The sequence below is a fragment of the Jatropha curcas genome, chromosome 7, assembly GCF_041381405.1.
Source record: "Jatropha curcas cultivar XTBG-Jc1 chromosome 7, XTBG_Jcur_1.0, whole genome shotgun sequence".
NCBI lineage: Eukaryota > Viridiplantae > Streptophyta > Magnoliopsida > Malpighiales > Euphorbiaceae > Jatropha > Jatropha curcas.
This window is the reverse complement of record NC_143157.1, coordinates 28,479,223-28,505,196: the sequence shown is the minus strand read 5'-3', so window position 1 is coordinate 28,505,196 and position 25,974 is coordinate 28,479,223. Positions and strand designations below refer to the sequence as shown.

At 33.9% G+C, this 25,974-nt stretch overlaps 5 protein-coding genes and 1 non-coding gene across 8 annotated transcripts; 5 read left to right on the top strand and 1 right to left on the bottom strand.

The window, feature by feature from the left end:
• Positions 1 to 1,003: 1,003 nt before the first annotated feature.
• Positions 1,004 to 3,041, bottom strand: IPT5 (isopentenyltransferase 5). The gene is made up of 2 exons (XM_012214128.4): positions 2,723 to 3,041; positions 1,004 to 2,529 (listed from the first exon to the last, which is right to left on the bottom strand). Exon 2 carries the CDS (start codon positions 2,502 to 2,504, stop codon positions 1,500 to 1,502), a length of 1,005 nt encoding a protein of 334 aa, XP_012069518.1. The 5' UTR covers positions 2,505 to 2,529; positions 2,723 to 3,041; the 3' UTR covers positions 1,004 to 1,499.
• A 5,990-nt stretch (positions 3,042 to 9,031) lies between these two features.
• Positions 9,032 to 14,683, top strand: LOC105631910 (alpha/beta-Hydrolases superfamily protein). The gene is made up of 9 exons (XM_012214129.3): positions 9,032 to 9,498; positions 9,957 to 10,033; positions 10,270 to 10,375; positions 11,647 to 11,739; positions 11,833 to 11,898; positions 12,450 to 12,595; positions 13,531 to 13,639; positions 13,966 to 14,030; positions 14,252 to 14,683. Exons 1-9 carry the CDS (start codon positions 9,250 to 9,252, stop codon positions 14,397 to 14,399), a joined length of 1,059 nt encoding a protein of 352 aa, XP_012069519.1. The 5' UTR covers positions 9,032 to 9,249; the 3' UTR covers positions 14,400 to 14,683.
• Positions 14,684 to 16,459: 1,776 nt separating this feature from the next.
• Positions 16,460 to 19,062, top strand: LOC105631911 (cytochrome P450 family protein). 2 transcript variants are annotated; one of them, XM_020678546.3, is made up of 2 exons: positions 16,460 to 16,851; positions 16,934 to 19,062. In XM_020678546.3, exon 2 carries the CDS (start codon positions 16,936 to 16,938, stop codon positions 18,769 to 18,771), a length of 1,836 nt encoding a protein of 611 aa, XP_020534205.1. In that variant the 5' UTR covers positions 16,460 to 16,851; positions 16,934 to 16,935; the 3' UTR covers positions 18,772 to 19,062. The 2 variants fall into 2 exon arrangements, with proteins under 2 accessions (XP_020534205.1, XP_012069520.1); XM_012214130.4 differs by having other exon boundaries at positions 16,462 to 16,733.
• Positions 19,063 to 19,999: 937 nt separating this feature from the next.
• Positions 20,000 to 20,072, top strand: TRNAE-CUC (transfer RNA glutamic acid (anticodon CUC)). The gene has a single exon. It is a non-coding gene; the product is annotated as a tRNA-Glu (tRNA).
• A 78-nt stretch (positions 20,073 to 20,150) lies between these two features.
• On the top strand, positions 20,151 to 24,228 carry LOC105631912 (SNARE associated Golgi protein family). 2 transcript variants are annotated; one of them, XM_012214132.4, is made up of 10 exons: positions 20,151 to 20,283; positions 20,370 to 20,624; positions 21,194 to 21,255; positions 21,372 to 21,426; positions 21,699 to 21,797; positions 22,085 to 22,171; positions 22,539 to 22,655; positions 23,432 to 23,524; positions 23,662 to 23,692; positions 23,839 to 24,228. In XM_012214132.4, the coding sequence occupies exons 2-10, from the start codon at positions 20,526 to 20,528 to the stop codon at positions 24,018 to 24,020; spliced, it is 825 nt and encodes a 274-aa protein (XP_012069522.1). In that variant the 5' UTR covers positions 20,151 to 20,283; positions 20,370 to 20,525; the 3' UTR covers positions 24,021 to 24,228. The 2 variants fall into 2 exon arrangements, with proteins under 2 accessions (XP_012069522.1, XP_012069521.1); XM_012214131.4 differs by having other exon boundaries at positions 20,201 to 20,624.
• Positions 24,229 to 24,756: 528 nt separating this feature from the next.
• On the top strand, positions 24,757 to 25,870 carry LOC105631914 (RING zinc finger protein). The gene has a single exon (XM_012214133.4). It carries the CDS (start codon positions 25,172 to 25,174, stop codon positions 25,649 to 25,651), a length of 480 nt encoding a protein of 159 aa, XP_012069523.1. The 5' UTR covers positions 24,757 to 25,171; the 3' UTR covers positions 25,652 to 25,870.
• Positions 25,871 to 25,974: the final 104 nt, after the last annotated feature.

The following is a 25,974-nucleotide window of genomic DNA, read 5'->3' as shown; positions in this document are numbered from 1 at the left end:
AATTGAAAAGTTAGTAGGCTTAACCAAGGTTTTTTTTTTTTTTAAAAATAAAGTGTTACTTACTCATATCTAAAATTGTCAAAATCTAATTAGTTAAAAAACTATTTATGAAGGAGTTTGTATATTATCTATTATTTATTTTTGTACTCTTTGTGTTATTAATATATTAGTTAATTTGTATACGCAAGTGTTGATATCTCTTATCCACTTATACAATTATTTTCTTATAAATAGACCGTTGGTGGATTGGTTGTTGCAACTTGCATTTGACATTTGAATTCTTCATAATTATCATACATTTTATGTATATCAAAGTATAATTCAGTAATAAATACATCGAATTTTGAGTTATTCATATACATATGTATATATAGTATAAAATTTTAGTAATTTAAAAATAAATATCATGTTAACCCTATAAATAAACTTTTAGTGGCATTACTTACACCATTAAATACGGAATGTATAGAGATGCCCACGGACTTGCCCTCGTTGGCCCAAAAAAAACTAAAAAGGGTAAAAGAAGAAAAAAGAAGATGGACACCATAAAAAGCTTTTCTTTTTGGACAAGGGGTGCAAAGCCAAGCTTAAGCTTCTCTTGCTTTACCAAAAGTTGATTAAGACTCTTTTTATACTAATTCTATTATGTGAAGCTTGAAAACAAAAGATGTCTTTTTCTTTCATTTATTTATTGTGGGCCCTCTCTCACCTTTTAATATGGAGGTGGTGAGTGGGTATAAAGCCCACCATTATTCTTCAGTTGGGAAGCATTGTTGCTTGAAAAAAACAATTCCTTGATGGGTCACACCAATTTAACCTGTCTTTTTTTCCTTTTTGTCCTTTTTTAAGATTCCCACTCACTTACATACATTTTCATCAATCAGATTTTCGATCACAGCCATTAATTTCCCCATCAATCCATCAGATCTTATGGGCTTTGCAAGTTTGTGATTAATCGTGTGGATACAAAATGCATAAGAATTTCAGAGTGAGGAAAACAAAATTAACACACACTAGTAGTGTATATATATATATATATATATATACCATGAAATGACTATCCAGATGGTTATTCTCAGAAAAAAAAAATTAAAAATAAATTACAGCTGCAAATCACGAAAATGGGCCCCACATCAAAAGCTTATCACCACACACTTGTACGGACAGTCAGCACGGATTTCTAGATTGCTTTCCTCAGCTGTACGATCACTTCCTTTGGGTATTAATACTGTTGCTTGGCTTGCTAGTAACAGACCTCACAACCCTCCTTTTCTTTTTCTTTAACGGTAAATTACACAGGACAAAGCTAACTTTTTTTTTTTTTTAATCTTTTATAAAAGTACAGTAACTTTATCAGCAAAATTAACTGTCTCCCGTACGGAAACCAACTCCTATCAATCCTTTTCCACGTTTGCCCTTTTTATTTCTTACACCACCAAAATTGTTTCAACCATCAAAAAGAAACCAAATAGAACCACAACCCATCCAACCATCTTCTTTTATCGAGTTGCTGCTGCCGCCGTCGCCGCCATTGCCGGAATTGGAATAGGCATCCCACTACCAGTCCTTACAGCGACACGCTCTGATGGGACAATGGTAGCCATATGATCTTCATCATAAAGAAATTGCTCCAGAATCATGGTGCTAGGCCCTGCCACTTGTTTTTCCCATACTTCTTCAGCTTCTTTTCCATTTTTCAGAAAAACTTCTGTAGCGTCGATGCGATGCATGTTCCAACTCCATCGGTTATAGAGTCGGTGGATTTTTTGCAGTTGACGACAGGATAAGATACAGTTATTCTCTTTAATCTTTTCAATTGCTAAATCAAGAAGCTTGGCTCGAGTTTTAGTATCTACAATTCCTTCCTTGCGAAAATACTGATCCAATTCAGGAACTCCAATTGCACGTCTAATTCCCTGAGAGTAATTAGTATTGTTAGGATCAAACACTTTTTTGACCTCATTGACAAGCCCTGCTTTCACCATTCGATCGACGCGTTCCGATACAAATGAATGTAGCACAGGCAATGACACATCCACCCACAGGAAGCAACATTCGTATCTTAGTCGGAATTCATGATCATCGTTTACTAAAGCCTCAATGAACGAATTTGATCCTCCGGCAATTATCGGTAACCGATCGCGTGCCACGATGGATTTAACAGAGTCCGAGGCTTGATGCCGGAAGTCATCTGAAGTGAAATTGGAATTAGGATCTACAATACCTATCAAATGATGCGGCACGCCGCGACACTCCTCTTCAGTCACTTTATTAGTGACTATATCTAAGCCTTTATAAACTTGCATTTTGTCGCAATTTATTACTTCAGCTGGAATACGAGTAGCAAGGTCGATAGCCAGTCTTGATTTTCCGGTGCCGGTTGGGCCGACAACGAACACCACCTTATCTTTTCGGCGGAAAAAAGGCTCTATATTTATGGCCCGTTGCAAATTCACAAGGGGCTGTATTTGCTTTTGGACCGAAACCGAAAACCTCATATTCATTATTGAGGAGAGACCGTGAGGAATCCTGAAATAAAATTAGCTTCGGGTTTAAAATGGAGAAATTACCTTTTACCATTAAAGTTAAGAAATTTAATATTATTCAGAGTAAATTTGAATCAATGAAATTAAAAAGAGAAAAAAAAAAATTGGAAACTTGCATTTTAGCACATGTCGTAGTTAAGCACATAAATATTTAAGCTGGACCACTTGAGCCGTACCTTAATATTGAATATGCCGCGACTTGTGGGGGGAGAATGGCCTGTAGAAGCTCTCTTTTTATGCAGAAGTTGGAAGAGACGCACACAGTACAGAGACAAGTTAGAAGAAATGGGGAGTTTAGGGATGTGCGAAGCAAATTAAGAGCTTATCAATTTGGCTTCCCTGTGTGTTGAGGTTGAGAACCAGACAGGGTATAAATTGAAGTATTAATGTTTACAGTTGAAAAAGATGGATGATAAGGAAGCACTTGTATTGTGTAATATGTTATGGTTTCGTGAAGAGGATGATTATGACACACGAGGATGATATATATCACTAGAGTTCTACTCTGCTGCTATTTATAGTGGTCTAAAATGCTAAGCATAACCGGTTGAGCAGGTTAACCAAGCACCTGCGAACACCACCGTATGAGAAAAAGAAAACCCACAATTTATAGTACAATACATACACAATTGCTTAAATTAGGTTGCCTAATTCTTCCATTTTCATTATTTATAATTTCATATGATTGGCTCCAAATTAAATTAGATTCTTTTTTTGTTTTAATTAGCTATATAGAGCAAGAAAAACAAACATATACAAGCTATATATATTTGCCAAAAAATGATGGGATTATATATAAATAAAACATTACGACCATATTAATTAATTAATTTATTTATTAATTAATGGGTAGCATAGCCATAGTCAACAAAAAGAAGGAGCCAGGAGGTGTGGCTCAATAATATTAAGAGGATTCCCTTATTAGAGCTAGCTTTCTCTATTTGTTTGTATAGTAACATAATTAATGATAATAATAATAATAATAATAATAATTGTTTTTCTTGAATCTTGGTTTATGTTGTGTCTTGATCTTGCTATATAAAAATAATAAAAGAAAATATCACATTAACAACAATATGGGTGGAGAAGTTGTTTTCAACAAAGCAGTGGGCAAAAGGAATTTCCTTTTTAGTGGCTTCGATACCTAAAATATAATTTTATATCTGTGTTGAAATGACAAGCTAACAGTTGCAATTCATGAGAATATAGTTTGTGTTTATATTTCTATCCTTTCTGCTGCTGTTTCATGCTTAATTTTGAGGTCCCAGAAATTATAGAATGTTTGCAACATTTAATTACCTCTCTCGTGTTAATCAATCACCTCGTCTTTTTTAAAACAAGCGTAATAAATTAATGCTCTTGCTGAAGAATGAGCACCAAATTTTAAATTTTTTTTTTTGAGTCGACGATTAAAGAGATAAACTCGTTGAAGTTATCCTTTTTTTTTTCCCTCCAGATGGTGCTGGAATTTATCTTTTTTTTTTTTTTATTTTCATGAATAAGGGTTTTGCATGTGGAATCATTTATATTTTTCAAATGATGAATAGCAAAATAAGCTTTACTACTATTTTTACCATATCCTCCAACTTTTAAGTAGAATAACTAACAAAAGGGTGAACAGAGTTATCCATGAATAGCAACCTTGGGAAATAGGAAGCACGTAGGTATAGACAAGAAGCACTTGGATATAATACAATATTAAGGACGGTGAAAGGAATCTTGGAATCTAAAGAAAATAACTTGGAAAATGAATGTTAAAACATTCAAGAATTTTCCTAGTTCCTTTTCTTCCATTGGCATTTCTTGTATTTTTCTTTCTATATTCCCCTTTCCTTTTTTCTTTGGGAATTTGCTATACTAGAACTACGGACACCACTTTAAAGCAAGCAAGCAACTTGGTTACATATATAGGACAAAGGCAAATGGCAGTAGTACCAGTAAAATCAAAAGATCATCAATCCAACTTGACAATATGATGCCAAGTGATAAATGGACTCTCTCTCTCTAACAGTGTCATTCCTTAATGGAAAAAGATGATTTTGACTTCTGTAATGTAAGGAATTATGAAAGAGATAGTCACAGGTCAACTTGGTTTTTGGTTCCTATCTTATGTGATGCGAGTGCAGTAAATTATTTTTTTTGTCCCCTCAAAGGGTTACTCTTCATTATGCAATTTACATATAATTATGAAGAAAAGAGAGGAAAAACTTCTGATGTGGTAAGATATATAGATATTTAATTAAACTTAATTTATAAGAATTTGGGTACCTAGATTGTAATTAATGAAATGTTTATTAAGGTATATTTGTTTCCTCTTCTGGGAGGTGAGCATTGTCTGTTCCAACTGGTACTCAATGGTGGAATTCTCATATTGGAAACACCAATATTGTTGTTCTATATGCTCTTAATAGTATAAAAAATATATTGGAAAGTGGTTTATGGATTTTGAATAATCTTTTGTCCTGAGAATTGTGTAGGAAAATCACTTTCTCCACAACCTGCAGTTTTTCGTTTCAAATCAAAAGAATGGGCCATAGCTAGGTCCTAATTAATAATCATTAGCAAGGATAACATTATCTAAGGCTCCAACTTGACTAATAAGTGATAAATTATAATCAAGACTGTACTAAGAAAATATATATATATATATTTTCGTCAAAGCTAGGTAAAGATATCCCATGATAAGTGATTATTAATAATTAAAGTCAGCCAAGCATGAATTAGCAGATCTTATATTTACAAATTCTGCTTTCTAGTGACTATGATGGATTTCAAGTAAGCGTGCGTCGGGAGCACAGAAAAGTCACTTCCCAATATCAAATCCGAAAGGAAAATTAGCACTTCACATTTAATCATTGATAAAAAGGACAACCACAATCAATCTTTTATTTATTTTTTTAAAAAATAATCAAAAAATAAAGTTTCTTGATTATCTTTCATTAACTAGAACATGATGAAATATTCTAATCATCACCTTCATACATTAACTACTCCATTGGAGCGTGAAATTTACTGATTTCCATTATCAAACATTTCTTGATCGGATAAACACAGAGATTGTTGTTAATTTATGCTCAGAAAGTCAAGAATTGAAAGAGTCTTCCATAGCCACCAAACTGTCATTTCTTGATTTTACTTTCTTTCTTGGTTTGTGGGTTTTAATTATGATCTAAAGCGGTGAAGCTCTGAGAAAGAAGTCTTTAGCTCGCATGACAAAAGAACACAGCAAAGGCAATCATGAGGAAGTCAAATAATGGGTTTAATAATAGCATACTTTTCTTGATAGAATCTAAATGATAACTTGATTATATAATAATTATTATTATAAACTAAACACTCACTAAAGAAAATTTAACAACCCCCCTGCTATTAATAATTAATAATATTATATACACCCAAGACTTTTTTTTTTTTTTAATTTTTAGTCATATCTACCTATTAATTTATTCAAGGGTCGTTTCTTCTTTAGACCCCACCTTTGCTTTGATTCTTATTTGACCCCCCACCATTGCATTCTTAGAAAAATTCCAATGTCTGTGATTGCTCCTTAATTGTAATAACACCAAAGTTTTTTTTTTTTTCTTTTTCTTTTTTTATAACAAGTTGAGGTTTATCGCTGCCAAATGCCAATTAGTTAGGTTTCAGAGTCAACTAAAATAAATGAGAGAGAAGCTCTGGAATCTATAGTGTTTCAACTCTTATATAGTCACCTTTTTTTTTAATTGATTTCTTATGATTACACATTTGTATGTTGGGAATTTGAAGTTTTATTAGCTTAATTAATTTTTTTTTTCTATATTTATACCTTCCCATTTCCATCAACCAAATGAAGACAAGGTGGTGAGAAATAGTGTATCCAACTAGTGCAAAACAAACGTGGCATATCCATAAAATTAGGACAAAGATTATGCTAAATTTTCAGTTTTATTCATTAGCTAGGCGTAGTTCTACGTATATGAAAGTTACTAAATTTATTGCGGATCAGGTGTAGTTCTATTTTTTAAATTTTCTCGACCATAAATATTTATATTAATTCGGTAAATTAAAGAGAGGACTATATTCTTATTATGTAGTCTGCGTTATAGGTGTCTTTTTCTTATATAAGAGTAAATAGAATGACATTAGAAGATAGAAATAATAAGGAATAAGCTTGAATTCCAAATTAATTAGAATTTGATTATAAAAAAGTTTTATTAATATTCCGCTTTTTCATATCTACATTAAAAAATAGTAAATCTATTGACACAATTTTCTATAATTCTATATCTATGTCTTTCTTGATTGAACGCTCTTTAGTCTTTACTACCAATATACAGCACTTCATTGAAAAACAGGGGAAAAAGAAGATGATTTGACCTCATTTGCACTCATCAAGTCATTTCTGAAACAACATCACTCTACCTAGCTAGCTGGCAAGCTCAAGATCAACATAAGATCGTTTTCAATTTGAATCCTATTAAATCAAAATGAAAGAAATATTAAAAAGAAAAAGCTCGCAGAATAATAAAAAAAATATATTAGTTGGATTGGTAAATAATTTCAATCTTTATAATAACGAAAACACAAATTTAATGTCCGAAAATCGCATTTTATAGAGAAAATAAAAGAAATTTTTATATTCTACAGTAAAAAAGGATTAAATCTCCCTATTATAAAAAAAAAGATAATAAATAGATAGATGGATAGATTCAAGTATGCAATGACAAGAATGATTAGCTATATAGGGATGCTTTAACTAGTCAGGCTCATTGAAATTTCAACAATTTCGTCATTCAAAAAGAGCAGCAGACGGGAGCGGAAAGGCTACTACTAATTATAAGAAGAGAAAGCTAATTTGTAAAACAAAACATAGGTAGGAATAATAGAATTCATCTAGATGAAGTGGACTTAATCCCAACCAATCTTGGAAATTATTTTGCAGAGTACTATTAGCAGTTCCTCCTCGTCAAACCAAAAAATGATTTATTGAATGATCAAATCCACCAATTCGTACATACTGAGAATTGTTATTATGCTAAGTGCTTTTCATCCTAAATTTGGTAGGCCACGTTGTTGGGTCAACACTTTTAACCTACTACTAACAATGGTACCCATTATAACTTTGCTATATTGGCATTTGGCAACTTCTTTTTATTATTTATTACATCTCGATGCCTGCAATTAAAGTACAATTGAATGTTCTTAGACATGGAATACACCATGGACTTCTTAAAAAATTATGAAATGTCATTATTCTCTACTTAGAATTTTCAATTTTAAACTCTTTCAAATGAATTTAATATCCATTACAAGAACTCAAGGTAGTACAAGTAGTGTTTGTGCATTTTATATCTCCTGATTTTTTTTTTTAATATAATCGGTAGGCATAATCCCTTTTGAGCTGTAGAGAGCATGAAGATTTTTAGCTGTTTAATTTTTCTAACAAACAGTGTTTTCTAGAACCAAACTTACCCTTATAGGGATTAAGTTATTTATTACCTCAATCAAACACTCTGTTGGTATCTCCAGACCAATTTTAGCTATAAGGTCAACAGTTTAAAACTTAGAGTCATTATAATTGAGAGGAGCTTACTTTAATATTACTATCAATCTAAGTATGAAAACACGCGTGCAAACAATATATATATATATATATGTGTCATGTTTGAAAATTAGTTTTAAAATAATAATTAGATGTTAAAGGGAATGTTTCATGAAACATTATTTTCATAACTTCTAGCATTTGAAAACAATTAATTAAACTTTTTAAAATTATTTTACATTTAACAGTTATTTTTTGGACACTTCTACTTTAGACCACTATATAAATAAATAGTCACTAAAAACTAATATTAAAAATCTAACAATTAGTAAAATAGCTAAAAGCCACCATAATATTTAACAACTACTAAAAATAATTAGTATTACCAAACAAAACCTTGATTTGAGAAATGCAAATATGAGGCCAAATTTTGGGTTTCATCATAATGGACAACAAGTAGCAGAGACTTAGGTTATGGATCTAAATCTAAAGAAACCCATTATAAGGTAACCTCTCTTGAGATTGCCACAGCCTCAAGGCCTAAACTTGAATTCAGCTGATTGTTGAACTGAATAAATCTTTATGAATGCAAAGCCCAGACAAATCAAACTTTATTAGGCTTGGCCTAGCCCAGTCATTGTCTAACTGTAGAGTCCAATGGGTAATGAATATTTCCCAGAAGTCATTTTTGAGCCCAAATCTAAGTAAGACATGTGAATAAGCCCAAATTATCGTGACAAAATCAGCATATTCTAACAGAAACGACTTTTCCATGAAGAACAACCGCGCGCGCGTTGGTGAAACTGATGAAGGGATCTAATAAATCACTTTATTATTTGTCTCGTTAAATTAAATAACTTTAATTAGAGAAACTTTATTACTTTTTGGAATTAATTAACCTTATTTACAATTTTAAAATAAAAAAGAAAAGTATGACCACGCCCCAGGAGCAGCGCGCGTGAATAGGCTTGAATTGTCCAGGATGGAATAGAAAACGCAAGCACCAGGACCTTCATTAGAAATGGTAGTTGCGATTTGAGAAGAAGAAGAAATCCTGATTCCTGAGCACACCTCTATTTATATACATAACAAAACACATCATCAGATCTTCTTCAAAATTATCAGCAACAACGGCAATGATGCAAAATCATTGTCTCCTTCATCTTCTAATTTCTGATTGATATGAATCTCTCGTTATCTTCTACCTCTCTATCGTCCTCTTCGTCTACGTCCGCAACTTCTGGTGCTACTTCTTCCCCTTCCTCAGCTACTTCATGGTTCTCCGGCATTGTTCGTGGCCGCGCTGATCGATCCAGTAGCCTTAAAATGGCCGGCAATTCTGGCGCAAGCGCCTGGGAAAGTGCCGGTCCAATCAAAGGAAAGAACCAGTTCCGTGGTGTGCTCTTCAAGTACGGACCCAAGCCTATCCAGGTAATGCAAATCAGAAATTGAATAGGCTTTATGTTTTCCTTTTTTCTTAAGGGAATTTTTGATGATTTGATTGGAGTCGTGTTAGAATTGTTGAATTAATTTTTGTACTTCAGCTGAATGTTTGATTTGATCTGGACATTATGAATGTGCTATAGGTTCTGTAATTTGTGATTAAACAGATTTGTAATTAGCTTTGTCAGAGACATTCAAAATTTTGATGAATCGAACGCACTTTTCCTCTAACTCGTAATTTTCTCTAATTGAGTTCTTTGTTAAGAATGTCAATCAATTCACTGCTGTAACCTTTTTGCTAGCTTTATTAAGATTAGTGATGCCTTCAAATTTGAATTCCCCGAGCTTGAAAATTTTCAGGTCATTTCTAGTGTTGCCTTTTCGTACTACTGTAGTTTATGCTTTTGATTATATCATTTGATGTTATATTTGAATATTGATTGCAGGTTGCATTTAAAACAGGTGATCATAAACAACAAGCCATTTTTATTGGTGGATTAACTGATGGTTTTCTAGCAACTGAGTATGTAGTTAGTAATTCATTACTGTCATTCGCTCAAGTTATATGTTTTTCCTTTTATTATTTGGTCGTGGACCAAATAATATCAAATCTTCTGCAAGTTATTTATAGATGGCTACATTGATTTGGCTGATTCACCGCGAACCACATAATTTAAATACACAGCTGAATACTAGAAAATAATTAAAAAATGGCATGGTTCCCACTTCCCAACATCACTTTCTTCTTCTGAATTTCAGATATTTGGAACCTCTGGCAATTGCTTTGGATAGGGAGAAATGGTCCCTTGTTCAACTGCTTATGTCATCATCATACACTGGATATGGAACTTCCAGCTTGCAGCAAGTAACATCTTCTTTTTCCTTCAAGATTTTGTGATATGTGGTGAATTATTTTGATATTCTTAAGTACTTGTTTTATGAACCTGTCTTCTTTTTGAAACTTAATAAAGCTGAATGTAAGACTTGCAAGCAAACCTTTTAGCAAAAGCATATGAGCAGGCAAACTAGAAACAACAGTTTTTGTATAGCATATGTGTGATTTATTGAAGGAATGGTACAAATGCAAGAGTATGACTATTCAATGTGGTCACCAATTCTCATGCATAATTAAGACTGTTTAGACTGTTTTCAAAGGAGGTTGTAGCTAAAACAATTTAGTGACAAACGGTATAGGTAGGGAATGACATTGCTAGTGGTACTTGGTGTAGTATGAAGATCTTAATGATGATTGTCAAGATGATTGTACAGACACAAATGAATAAAACATTACAGAAATTATGTCTCGTATTAATATATTGGAAGTTTGATATTGCGGTGCATTGAACAACTCAATTGTCTTGATACCATAGGAAAATGATGATTGTACAAACAGTACAGAAATTATGTCTTGTATTACACAAGTGAATAGCATAACATGCAAGGAAAATGTGTGCTGATACTTGACCTTCTACAAGTGAAATTAAGAATTCATTAAACCAAAAAGCCTGAAGAAAATCTGTTTATAGAATTTTGGTGGGATATGATTCATTTTCTCATAATATGGATTTTTTTTTTTTTCATAGAAACATTCTCTCTTGGTGTGTGAGGACTTCCTCATTATCTTGTTCCTATACTTATTTTATTCTGATGATGTGCTGCTTTGCTAACCTATATAACTGTTTATGATAATCTTATTAGCTCAAAAGTTACATATCCTAGCCCCAAACTGCCACCATGCACCAGTTGAAACCATGGATGCTATTATATTGTCCTTTCTTCTTTCCATGAAATTATTTTCTTAACCAACTGCTTTAAATGGTAAAGTTCAGCGTTAGAAAAAGTAGCCTATCTTATGATTCCAGACAGTGGCACATACGTGTCTTATGGATATACATAGTCAATTTCTAAACTCTACTTACAAACTTTGATGTCATGTGCTCTTGTTCCAAAACCTAAATATCCAACTTTACCCAGCCATGCCAAAAAAGGGAAATGTTAGTTCAAATTTCACAAAATTTTATGTGTTTCCTTATACTGTTGGCACTTAGATATTGTTTTAGATCTTTTTAACCATAGTTTTCAGATACAAATCTTGTTCTCTAAGCAATAAAATGCCCTTACACTGTTATCTTGAAGGACGCCATGGAGATTGATCAGCTCATAAGTTATTTGATCAACAAAGAAAATTCTGAGGGTGTGGTCCTACTTGGGCACAGCACTGGCTGTCAGGTGAATCATGATGGATCTTTGTACTTGTGCAGATCATATTGGCTTTTACTGCAGAAATATAAATAGTTTTTGGTTGTTTTCACTTGAATCTAGGATATTGTACATTATATGCGTACAAGTGCTGCATGCTCCCGCGCAGTCCGTGCTGCCATTTTGCAGGTAACTCATTACCCATTTCATTTATATTTGTAGTACTACATCCAATGTATAGTTTTCACAGTGGTATCTATCCTCCTGAAAGCAAACTGCAATTTTTGCATCTTGATCTTGATGACTAACTATATGTGTTCCTATTTGACCTAGTTTGGTTGTCACGTCTGAGTATTGCTCTGGTCTTCATGGTTTACAGTTGTCAGAGTCCTAAAGCTTGGCAGCATTGCCTAACTTAATGTTAGGTGTTATTGCACTTGATATTTTAGCAATTCCTTAGAGGGGATATATTATTTCTCCTTTTTCTCATTGAATTGATGTTTTGATTTTAAAACATAAAAGTAAAAGTTGTATGAGTGTGGGGGTGGGTTAACTATTTGATAGCAAATACTGGGTGTACTAAAACTAGTGTAGTAGTGTTAAATGTATTCTCAATGATGTCTATTTATTCCCTACATTCCCAATATTCTTGTTTGTGGCAATACTTTATTTTATTGCAAATGCCTACATGTTGTGGATACACTTGCAGCTTTGATCATAATTCCAATTCGAATTTTCAGGCGCCAGTTAGTGATCGGGAGTACAATGCAACTCTTCCTAATACAGCTGCTATGATTGACTTGGCTTCGTCTATGATAGCAGAAGGTCGGGGATCAGAATTAATGCCTAGGGAAGCAGATCCATCTTCTCCAATAACTGCTTATAGGTGAGCAACCAACTGATTAATATAAAATGATTTTGTCAAAATTTAGGTTATCAATGAACTGAAAATCCATTTCATTGCACATTACATCATGTACCAAACATAGCATATATGATATTTTATAGAAAAGTATTTTCTTTGGCTCACTGGGCTTTTTAGTCCACATTCTTGAGGATCTGTAGAAGTTCACTAGTGGGCCCTTGATGTTATCAAAATTCTGAACTTAATATCTAGTTTGTTCCATGAATTTTTCTTGGTGGGCACTATAATTATAACTCATTTCAGATAATGACGCTTAGACATTGGCCTGATGCTCATATTTTGATACTTTCTAATCAATAAGAAACTTACAAAAGAAAATTGGAAAATACCCAAGTCTGTTGCTTGTATTTAGAGATACACCTGAATCTAGATACCCCAGCTGGGAACCTATGAACTTACAATTCTATGATGAGGGTTGAATTAATCAAACAACTCCTCTTTTGTAGTTGTATTTTAGTTTGTATTTATATTTGACATACTTGCACCAGAATCAAGATAGCACAGTTGGGAACCTAGGAATTCACGGTTCCATTACAATGAATTGAATTAAAATATTAAACTACTCTTGGGCATGTCCAAAAATCTGTTCCTAAAATACTGATTTTTATTGTCTTTTTCATAGTCTAAAATCATCAGAAATTTGCACAATCAAGGTTTGAATTGGCCAGTGGGAGAAAAAGGAAGGAGAAAAAGGAGGAGGGGGGTTGTCTTGGGGACCTAGCCCCTTAGCTCCAAAATTTTTTAAATTTGTCTTTATATATATATATATATATATATATATATATATATATATATATATATATATATATTTCTGATTTTGTCCCCCAACTTCATAGTCTGGCTCCGCTGTGAATGTTTGGGATACGCACTCTTACTAATAATTTTTCATTTTGCAGGTATCACTCCCTTTGTTCTTATATGGGAGATGATGACATGTTCAGTTCTGATCTTAGTGATGACCAGCTGAAAACAAGACTTGGGCACATGTGCAACACACCTTGCCAGGTACAGAGTACAGATGTACTACCCTCTACCAATATTTCGTGTTTGTTATTCTAAATGTTTGTAATTCATCTTAATGAGTCCATCAGCTGAATGTTTTAGACGCAAGGTCACATATACTTGCAATATGATTATGTCATCAAATTTATGTTACAAAAAGGCATTTTGAAGGGAAAACCCAGTGGTCCTGTTTGATTAGCCCTAGTGGTCCTGTTTGAAGCAAGCAACAAGCATAATGTCTCATTCACTTCAATTCAAAATTTTATAAGGCTCCTATCAACTTGCTTAGTATTTTGATAACAAACACAATTCCCATGTGTCTATTGCAGGTTATCTTTTCCATGGCTGATGAATATGTTCCAGATTATGTTGATAAGAAAGCATTGGTTGAAAGGTGAGAACTGAAACTTTTGTTTAGTTGATTGTTCCATTTTACAATTTTGTTTATTTATGTTGTTTAGAAATGTACCAATTCCAGCAATATAGAACACATCAAGACACGATGGTTGGTCTTGTTTTTTCTTTGTTTATGGATGTTTATAAACAATATAACCATTGTCTTATTATCTCTGTTTTTGATTTAGACTTCGATAATTGTATTTATACATCCTGTAGATTATGCAAAGCAATGGGTGGTGCAGAGAAAGTTGAAATTGAACATGGAAATCACTCCCTCTCTAATAGGGTCACTGAAGCTGTCCAGGCAATTATTGATTTTATAAAAAGAGAAGGCCCTAAAGGTTGGGATGATCCTTGGAACTAAACTAGTATGGTGCCTTTCTTCCTTTCCTCGTATTATTTATGTTTTTTTTTTTTATTATTTTAATTTTCTATCTTATTGATTTTCAGTTTTTCCATTTCGTTAAGCATTAGAGTGTACTTTTTATTTTCCATAGGATAAGAAGCTGGATGTATTTGATTGAGTGAAAATATGATATTGTGGTATTGGTGTAGTTTGTCTAGAAATAGATTTTTATGGGGAGAAATCTTTTGCCTTTTCCGCAATTTTATGGATTATATATGAGTTCTTTTGATTGTTCGAGCTAATTATAAGTGGGTACGTATGACTCCAATTTTACATTTGCTGACATTTAACAGCAACCAATCTGTTTGTTTTCAAGAAACAATATTTGAATATAGAGCAAGTACATTTACCTTACCATTAAATCAAAACGCATCGTTTCCTAATTAACAAATTTTCTTGCTAAATACTCCCAGTTGCATGAAAGGCTAGATTTGCTAATTATGTTTTTTACAATTAAACATATAAATAGTAGATTACTCGCAGATAAAGAGCTTTCTGTCTGTTGATTGAGTATGGGCAATTTCGTGAGAGTGAATGGGCGCCATGCTTTCAGTAGTCGTAGAAACGAAAGTTCTGGTGAATGGGGTTGGTGGCCACTAATTAACACACATTAACGTTATTCACTTGTACTTTTAGTCAATGGGCAAAAGGATTTCTTTGCTAAACTCCTTTTCGGTGAATCGGTGCTACATACTCTACCTTTATCAAATTGAAGGATCTTTCAAATTTTCAATACCAACTCTATTTACTTTTCTGGCTGGCCGGTCTTTTTCGAAAAAATTCAAAGCTGACCTTTTGGCAAACACTAGGATTTCACTTTACAGCCAAAAATGAATTAAAAAGATTTCAATTTTCCGTTTTAAAACAATGAATATTTATACAGAAGGAAATCAATTGCCAGTTTATATATCATTAACTTTGTAGATACATAATTATAAAACTTTAGTAGTCTATTTTATAATTTATTCAATTGATTTTAACATTCATTTAAGTCGTTTTGTAATTAAAAAAATTAAATAATGTTTCGTATATTTATTAATAATAAAAAGAAAAATGAAATCAATTACATGCCCGCAAGTTTCGGGGCTGCAGTGTGGCTTGCATGCTCCTGAAAATGAAATCGGCTTCTCAAAAAAAAAAAAAAAAAAAGAAAAAAAAATCGAAATAAAGAAGTATGGGTTGGGTTGGGGTGTACTTCCTTGGCTAGTGTTAACCAATCATCTCCATTTTAGACGAGAAACAACCGATACGTGTAACATTCCAAGCCGTCTATTTGGATGTCAACATCAGGTAATAGAAGAAAGAGGACAACTAATAATAAATCTCACCGATATAACAAATAACAATCCACCACGTGCATGTCGCATTCAATTTACTTGGTAATCGTGAACTAATCTAACCATATGAAGGTTTTAGGCACATTTTGTTTCATAATTGCTGAATAGTTCTGAGATAGTTAAATAACTTGAAACTAATTTGGTACCCAATTTTGTAAAAAACATCTCACGTGGTATCTATCCATCCACCAAAGAATACAATTTCATGACCCTAGAGTAAATTACATCAGTATCCCCACCGACTAATCCGCCAAATCCAAACCCGTGTCGGTGCCAGTGCTGTCATTTGTATAACGCGGCAAAGGGTGTTATAGTCATTACGTCATTGCTAATGCTGTCGCCTTCCTTCTGGCGTTTTACTTCAATTGGATGCCCTTTCGCTTCTGTCATTTTATTTCCGTTATATTGAGATTTGGGGAGGGGGCGACTAGTGTTAGTTTTGTCATTACACATGTAGATATAATTTGTCATAAGTATTGATTAAATTTTTGAGAAATCAGTTAAATAACTAATTAAATATCTATTGTCTTTTTTTATAAATTTAAGTAATTTTTATCATCAGCTACCACTAAAAAGTTAGTATTGCAGAGTAGGTGTAAATATTTAAAGGTGAAACCCTGTTTTTGGGATAATACTCTAACCTTCTTTTTTTTTTTTTTTTTTCCTTTTTAAATAGCTTTTTAATTCCTCCAAACACGAGAATCTAATTTCCTACATTTTTAAGGAAAAAAAAATTCGCATAATATTTCAGTGTTGTATACCGTCACTGCTTTGGACTCTCAGAAAGGAGAGAGGCGTTTTCTTTTAGGAACATAAAGCTGTCTTCTTTCTTGTGAAACCACAAACCAAGCAAAAGCAAAGACTACTAATCAACATCTTTTGGACTACAACAGTTTATTTAATTTGCAGAGAAATTTTGGCTTCAGCTTATAATAATAATAAGGATATAAACACAGTAAGTATTTCTCTTGTTTTTCTTTTTTTTTTCCAATGGCATTTTCTCGAGAAAATCGGAGCCCTATCTATAATCTATTAAATACTTTCTTGGAGTTTTCGCCTCTCGTCAAATGAAGGTCTTGTTTTTATGTCTCCATAGAAAAGCCTGCTACTTGGTTACTGTTTAGCTTACTGATTTTTTTTTTCTGGGATTTGCAGATATGCCGGAGAAAGGAGACCAGTCATGGCTTCTCCGGTCAAAGTCCTTTGCTTCATGGAGGTTTCATGTACTAACAGCTCTTGTTTTTGTTGGTATGGTTGCTGTTTGGAGCATAGATGGCTGCACTATAAAGAATTTTATTCAGTCTTGGAGGTTTAACCAAGAATTTCTAGGCAGGAAATTTAATGCACAAGCCACAAAACCCACAAATCTAACCCGACAAATCCATCAAAATTTCACAAACAGTTTAAACAACACCTATATCCCATTACCCCATAACAATGGCAGCAACAATCCTCCTAGTTACAGTATAGTAACCAGCAACAATTACAATGTTGCTGCTCTTAACCATTCAGATGGGTCTCTAGAAAATCCAAGTGAGAAAGAATCACAAGAAGCTAATATGGAGTGGCTATCAACTGATTTAGATCCAAATTTAACTTCAAATCTTCTTTCTCAGTGGCTAGCGCCTGGAGGTGAGCCGTGTAGAGATTCACGTACGGCGGAGATTGTGATTCCTGGATTGAACGGTCGAGACTCGATAGAATTGACAGCAGGGAATGTTCATGAATTTGGTTTCGAAGCAGTTGATGAGTCCAAAAATCCCCGCTGTTTAGGTGGGGATTACTTTGAGTCTGATCTTTCGGGGGAGGCATGGAAGTCTAGGCCTTTAATTAAAGATTTTGGAAATGGATCTTACTCGATTTCGCTTCAAGTTCATCCTGATTTTGCTGGTGATTATAATCTTACTGTTATTTTGCTTTTCAGGCATTTTGAAGGTCTTAAATTTTCAACTTCTCGATTTGTTTATGATAAAGAATTGCGTAAGGTGAAAATCAGGTTTGTTAAAGCTCATTATGAGTTGCCACAGTTACAACTTTGTGAAAGATCTGATTTCAATAAAAATCTTTGGATAGGGAGGTGGACTAGGCATGGCAGGAATGATGGCTGTGAAATCAGTAATGATGGGCGGTATAGGTGCCTACCATCAAATTTTCCATGCCAAAATCCATGGTGTAATGGTTCTCTAGGCCTGTTAGAGAGTAATGGTTGGGTTTATTCTAGTCATTGTTCATTTAGGCTGTTTGTAGCTGATTCTGCTTGGAATTGCTTAAAGAATAGGTGGATTTTCTTCTGGGGCGATTCGAATCATGTCGATACAATACGAAACATTCTTAATTTTCTTTTAGATCTGCCTGAAATAAAATCTGTTCCTAGAAGGTTTGATATGAATTTTTCAAACCCTAATGATGCATCTCAATCAGTTAGAATTACTAGCATTTTCAATGGTCACTGGAATGAGACACAGAATTATCAGGGATTGAATTCTTTGAAAGATGAAGGATTTAGAAATTTGTTGAAGAAGTACTTCTTAGAAGACAATGTGCCAGACACTATAATCATGAATTCTGGTTTACATGATGGCATATTTTGGTCTAATGTTAGGAAATTTTCAGCTGGAGCTGATTATGCAGTTTCATTCTGGAAAGAAGTTATGGATTCTGTGAAGCAGAGGGGACTAGTAGCTCCTCAAATCTTTTATCGAACCACAATTGCCACTGGGGGATACGCCAGAGCACTATCCTTCAACCCAAACAAGATGGAGGCATTTAACTGGATAGTGTTGGATAAATTTAGGCGAGCCGAACTCCTTTCGGGGGTGATTGATAACTTTGATATGACTTTTCCATGGCATTATGACAATCGGTGCAATGATGGGGTGCATTATGGCAGAGCTCCGGCTAAGATGAAATGGAGAGATGGTGAAATTGGGCATCAGTATTTTGTGGACCTGATGTTAGGTCATGTGTTGCTCAACGCTTTATGTGTGAGATAACAAAAGAAGACAGCTTTTTGAACTGGTTACTGCCATGAAAATGGAAGCTAAGTTGGAATCTGCTATTGATGTGGGTTAGAGGAATCCTAATAAGTTTCACTCGTTGGTATTTTTCATTTTAACTAGAATCGGCATTCTTTATTTGTTTATATTGTACTACCATATATGGTTTTTGACACTTGTATATTGGTATAAAGAGCTTCTTCAATTTATAATTTCTTGTTGTAATTATTGCCCAGGTTGTGGGGTAAGCTCACTATAACCTATTATTTCAGATGAACTGCTGCTTCATTTGACTGGTTTCTGCATGTATTTCATTGGAACATGTCAAAATGTATTACTGCCACTCATTAACTTGAAAACTTTTGCATGGAATTTTTAAAATTTTTGGGCAATTTAGAGGTCAAGTACTTGCATGCTATTATTTTTATGGTGTTTCCATCGAACTTTTGTTTACTTTGAATATAAATATGTGTATATATATATATAAGCCAGAAGTGCAAAAGAATGTTAATATGTGTAGCAGAGTGGCAGATAAATCGCTCGAACAAGGTTAGATTCGGATGTGATTTATGTTTTCATTTAGATTTAGATTAAATTTATGACAATTATGTAAAAAGAATAAAAACAATGTGTAGGAAGACTGGCATAAAAATAGTTTCAACAAACTTAGATTTAGAAGTTATTCTAAAAGAAAAAAAAAAAAAAAGATTTAGAAGTGATATGTGTAGTTTTTATATGGACATTCTTTTTTATTATTATTATTTATTTCCTTCCAACAAAATTATATAATAGAAAGAATTTGAATACAGACGTTTTGCTGTTCATATTTTATAGAAAGCCAAAGAGCAATTAAGTCGCATTTGATTGCCTTTATTGGTTTTTGATTTTTGTAGATAGTTATAATTGATAATGTATATATATATATATATATATATTAGAATTAGGAAGGAAATATTGAGGTTGCTAAAATACCCTTACTAAATTTATACATTAACGAAAGTATCCTTGATTGAAAAAATAAAGATAGTTTAATTTATTTGGTTACATTTTTCATTTAAATTTTACAATTTTTTAAGCATCAATAATGGTCAATTATTAACGAGGAGTGATTTAAGTTGTAAAATACTATTATTGCCTTCAATGATTGCCCGGGCAAGCGGGAAAAAAACAAAAAAAAAAAAGGAAAAATTTATTTATAAGCTGAAAAAAGAACAAACTAACAACTTCCGTTGTAGTCTAGTCGGTCAGGATATTCGGCTCTCACCCGAAAGACCCGGGTTCGATTCCCGGCAACGGAACTAATTATTTTTGCTAAGACTAATTCAAGTTTATAGTGAAAAATTAAGACTATATTTTTTATTAACTGGGCGCGTATGCACTACGCTTCTCAAGCCTGACATGATAAAACCGAAAAAGATAATTGACAACGAAACTGAGGTCGAGAGAAGCAAGCAAGGCAAAAGCTACCTCCCTCTCCTCTGTCTTTTCATATATAAATTTGACAATTAGGTGAGACGGGTTAATTCTTTTAATCCCATTTCGATATAAAAATCACAACCTTATCCGATCTGCAATTTTCTTTTTGGCGTTGGTAGTGAGCGACGCAAGTTCGCAAGTTTTTGCAAGCAAGGCCTTAGAATCTGGCAAATCTTGGAGGATTAAGGCCTCGCTTGTCGTTGAAGCAAGCTATATCGGAGTACGAAAACGACGACCAAGAGTGTAGGCCTTGGGGCCGCAGGCTTTCTTCCTCTATGGCCGGTTTTACGTGGGGCTCTGCTGTTAGGATCACTCTCCTCCTCCTCCTCGTTGCTGCTGTTATTGTCGCTGGCTTGACTCTACCCGTTGAAAAGGTCACATCTGTTATCTGGTTCTCGCTTTATTTTAGCTTTTCTTTTCTTTTCTTTTTCTTCAATTCTGGGAATGATTTGTGATGAATTCTCTGTACTTTTGATGGATTTGGGTCTTTTTGGTTGATATGTTTGTTATTATTTTCTTTAAATTTTAAGCTTAGTTTAATTATGACAAAAAAAATGTGATCATGCTTCAAATTCATATTGATTTAGGTATGTTTGTACTAAATTTCCGTCCTTCGTTCAGTGCATATATTGAATGTCATCTACATATGTTGAAAATAAGCTGCATATGTAAAATAGCTCTTTCTTGCTTGCTTATTATATAACTTGTATGTAATTTATCCTCTTTTGTTATAGTCTAGATGTTTACTTTACATGTACTAATATGATAGGAGTTGAAATGAGTTGTTGCGTTTCTTTAGTTTGTATCAACTGCAGCTCAGGTTCTGTTTTCAATTACTTTCCCGTAACATTTATTGCACTATAGTCAGGATAATGAGGGATGTCTATCTTTTTATGATTTGCTTCGCATTTGTGTATTGTCTGAAAGTGCAGTTTCAATGCAGATCTTGAAGGACTTCTTATTATGGGTTGAGCAAGATCTTGGCCCTTGGGGTCCCCTTGTGCTGTAAGTCGATATATCTTCCTATTATTCCTAATATGTACCATAAACTTGAGATGCATTGTTCATATTCTGATGTGTTCCAAGAAATTAACTCATATGTGTTATTGGGTGGTTTGCAGGGCTGTCGCATACATTCCTCTGACAGTTTTGGCAGTTCCAGCATCAGTGCTTACTGTAAGTCTTGATAAACTTTTGCTGCTGCCAGCTGAGTTACCTGTCCTTATTATTTTTCATGACTAGAATTGTTACAACCTTGTGATTTTCACATCCACTTAAGCAAAATCAAGGCTATGCTCCCTATTCTTCATTTCACTCTTTCTTCACCTGTGTACTCTCTGATCAGTTGAAACAAATTGTTGCATGTCTATATGCTTTGGCACCCCTTGGTCCTAGTTAGTAATGATCAAAAAATAAAGTCATCTATTAACTCGGTTACCATCTTTCAGCTTGGTGGTGGATATCTCTTTGGGTTGCCTGTGGGCTTTGTTGCTGATTCTATTGGTGCCACCATTGGGGCAGGGGCTGCTTTCCTTCTGGGAAGAACGGTAGGTATACAGAATCTTGTGATGTATACTTCACATAGTTTCAATTCTTATGAGGAGCACATTGTGTTTATTGGAAAGAAGAAAACTTTTATTAGTAGTTGTCTCTGTCTATCTCACAAAGTTTGCATCCATATTTCTGTACCATTTGAGACTTGGGAAAAAAAGGAGCACGTTTCTTTTTTATCATTTCCACCTCTTTTGATTTTCTATTTAAGTTAGTCTAAAGTTGGAAATTTTCATTTTTTGATATCGTTTAAGTTATGTCTTACTCTGATACTTATATGCAGATCGGTAGATCTTTTGTTGTTTCCAAGTTGAAGGACTATCCACAGTTTAGGTCGGTTGCAATTGCAATCCGGAGATCTGGCTTTAAGGTCTGTATATATCAGATTTGAACTTTATAAACCCATAGTATTTCCAATTACTTAATTCATTTCCTTTTTCCTGTCTATTATTTTAATTTAGTGGCAGTAATATCGGATGATGTAATACTTTAATTCAATTTTTCCTCGTTATAAACTTTTTTTTTTTTCCCTTTAGGTTTGTAATTTCAGATTTGATCTTTGCAGACCCACAGTATATCCAATTATTTATTATGCATTTCCTTTTTTCTGTCTTTTATTTTAATTTAGTGTTAGTAGTAGCAGATCATGTAATAATTTAATTTCATTTTTCCTAGTTTTAATTTTTTTTTTTTTGGTAAAATGTCTAGATTTCCTTATTTTGTATTTTATATTGTAGATTGTTCTGCTGCTTCGACTTGTTCCATTGCTACCTTTCAGCATGTTGAATTACCTGCTGTCCGTTACTCCTGTTCCAGTAGGGGAATATATGCTGGCTTCCTGGATAGGAATGATGGTATGTTTTTTTGCTGCTCATCCTCTACTACATGATGATCTATCCCAAAAACTGATTTTCCTGTGTTCTAATAGAAATTTTCTGCTATTAAAATGCTATTGAATGAGTGTTTTGACATATATGAATATAAAACTTGGCTTATGCTTAATGAGATGGATTTGAAGTGACCTGGGGGAGATGTAATTTTCACCTCTGATTGTCCTCCATGCCAAATGAAACTTAAGCATATGGTGATTGAACGGAGATTCTCTGGAAGAAGGACAATTGAATGAGGAAGGTCTACCTGCCTATCTCCTAGCGATAAGCCTCTAGGCATTTAACCATGTTGCATGTGTGAATTATCAAAATGAATAAATCAGGACAGGGGGCATTGTTGGATATGTTTGTATTTTTGTGTTTAAGGTTTTGCCGATTGAATTTATTTGAACTCGAAAAGCATTTGGTTCAGTACTGATCCTGTTTATGTCTGACCTGTTGCCCATTGTAAGATTAAGGTAGTATCTAATTCTATGGACCAAACAACTTCATCACTTGCTAGTTTCTTCTTTATGTTAATTCGGAATTCGGAATCAGAGAAAATACCATGTTGTATTATCATTCTTGCCTAAACAAACATATAAATATAGTGAAATTAGAATTGTTTAATTTTACCGGAAGAGGTTTGATTTCTGACTAGGTTTAGGCTTTCAGCTTTGCAGATAAACATAGGAGAACTAATTTGAGACTAACGCTAATCAAATTAGTTTTACTGTGTCTAACTTTCCATCTTATTACAGCCAATAACTCTTGCATTAGTGTATGTTGGAACAACTTTGAAGGATATCTCTGATGTGACCCATGGATGGAGTGAGTTTTCAACTACTCGTTGGGTAAGAACTGTATTTATACTCTTGAAGGTTTTCTGTTGACTTTCTAGTTGCCTCCTTATATCTCTGTGGCACGAGTTTTCATTTGTCCAATTTCTGATATGTATTCTTTTTTTTTCTTTTTTTTTCTTTTTGTGCAGGTTTGTATAGTGTTGGGCCTTGTTGTATCTGGTAAGTTGCAATGTGACATACAGTAAACTTTCTATCTTGATGCAGCTTCCTGATTGCATGAATGGCATAGCTTGTATCTTCCCATTAATTTATCTGAAGTTTAAATGATTATAGTGTTTAATCTTCCTTTTTTGGCTGATCTGCAGTGATTCTAATGTTTTGTGTTACTAAAGTTGCCAAGTCTGCTTTGGACAAAGCTCTGGCTGAGAATGAAGATATAGATTGCATTTTGGGTTCACCCCAGTTACCAATTGTGGCTGATCCTCCTGTTGATCTGACGGAGCCTCTTATAATCAAAATAGATACATCTGATGGCCATGAAAAATGAAATTCATATTCATATTTTATGTAAATTCTTTCTCTACATCATTCAAAGGCAAATGCTTCTATTCTTTATCCCAGCACATTGCATGGCATTTGCGATATGTACAGTCCAATCATTTACAAAATGTAGTTTCGGATAGAAGTTGCTGATTCGAACTATCGTGTAGTGGGGAATTTGTCAAATCAAATGGAATCCAATAATATTATTAAAAGATCAGGGGATCATTGTGTCGCTTGTATAATGGTTATAACTTATAAGCCTTTTCTAATTTCTATTCTTTACTCTTCTCTCTCCCGCCCCTGTCCACCACTGTCATTTTTGGCTCTTTTTTCTATTAGATCTACAATTGTAGCCATGGAGTCCTGCAACTATTGGGAAAAACACTGTCTGATTCATGGAGGACAAAATTATAGGTAGATGAGTCGCAAACTTTTTTTTTTTTTTTTTATCTGATGAATTGATAATGCGGTTGTTGGATATAACAATCAAAGATAAAGGCAGAAGAAATCAAGTACCTGGAAATTGTTCGCATTTGGTGAACGGTAACTTCCATTTTTGACTGCTGTGTCTGATTTTGGAGGGAATGTTTTCTTCTGTTCGCACAAATTTGTGTATATTTTACAGATAAACATGATAGTGGAGGCCATGGTCCACTAATTGGATGGTGAGATCCAAAATCACAGGCAAATATTTAAAATTGGATTGGAAAAGTTTGCTGAAGACTTGAACAGGAGGGAATAAAAAGTGATTCCAATGATGAAAGATGAAGCAAAATCATATGCACTCATTATGAAAAATTTTAAATGCATTGTGGGAACCATTGGCTCCTATGCTTTTTAGCTTTCTCAAACAAACAAGAGAAAAGCCAGAAGCTACCATTTCCATATATATATTTGTTGCCTTATTTCACCTTTCTCAACGTCTTCTTGTGTGGAATATAGGGTGTGTTTGGGTCCTACCATTTTCCCTAGTGAAAGAACTTAATATTCTACCATAGCATAGGGATTTCACCATCATACAATTCCATTCATCACCAATCTTGTTCTCATTCAATCTTGATCATACGATCTGCGACCTGCCTTTTGGAGGACCCACAATCTATCATCACCGCCATCCACACAAACATCAACATAAATATTAACAGAAAGCATATCATGTCGACTCCAAAATCCAAGTTATTGAGAGGTAAAATGCCAAGGTTCAGCATTTTTCCTCTAGGGGGTTGTTTCGATGGCTGTCGCGATCATACACAAACTTCAGGATTTGGCACCAGGATTTGGAACCTGAGTGACAGGCCAATTGAGCTGCAAGTAAGGGTAGGATCAATACTGAAAAAGGTTCATTCATTGAAGGCAGGATCTTCCAAGAGACTAAAGTGCAAGAGCATATACAAGGCATACATGCCTGGTAGGACTGGAAGCGGAGGAACGATGAAGAACTTGTTGTATTACTTCGATGAAACATGTCATCCTTATATTTGGGTACATGGCACTGGAGGTGATTTTTCCAGGATGGTCAAGCAACAATACATTAGTCTTGAAGACCTGAGAGATTATTCTGAAATCAAAATTTTCAGGGATCATCAAAGAGGCTGCATATCTGTCCGCAAGAAACCTAGGCCAGACTTTTGCTGACACTCTGATACGAGGTCTTTCTTTTTTTCTTCTTGATGTGTGAGATTGTGTGGATAATGGGATTGAAAGTTAAAATCTTTTAACTTGCTGATCAGATATTTTCATTTTTTGTTTGTGTTCCTGTACTGGATGTATTTGAAGAATTGAATTGTGTACTGTTAGATAGCAACATGTATGCAAAAAATTATAAAGAAATGATGATATACGTATTTAATTTTAGGGTGGCAAATTATAATCAGAATTAGAGGTGATGATGGGAAATAATTGTCCCCTACCTGCATTCCATGATAGCAACTTGAGGCGATGATAGAGATGCTTACAAA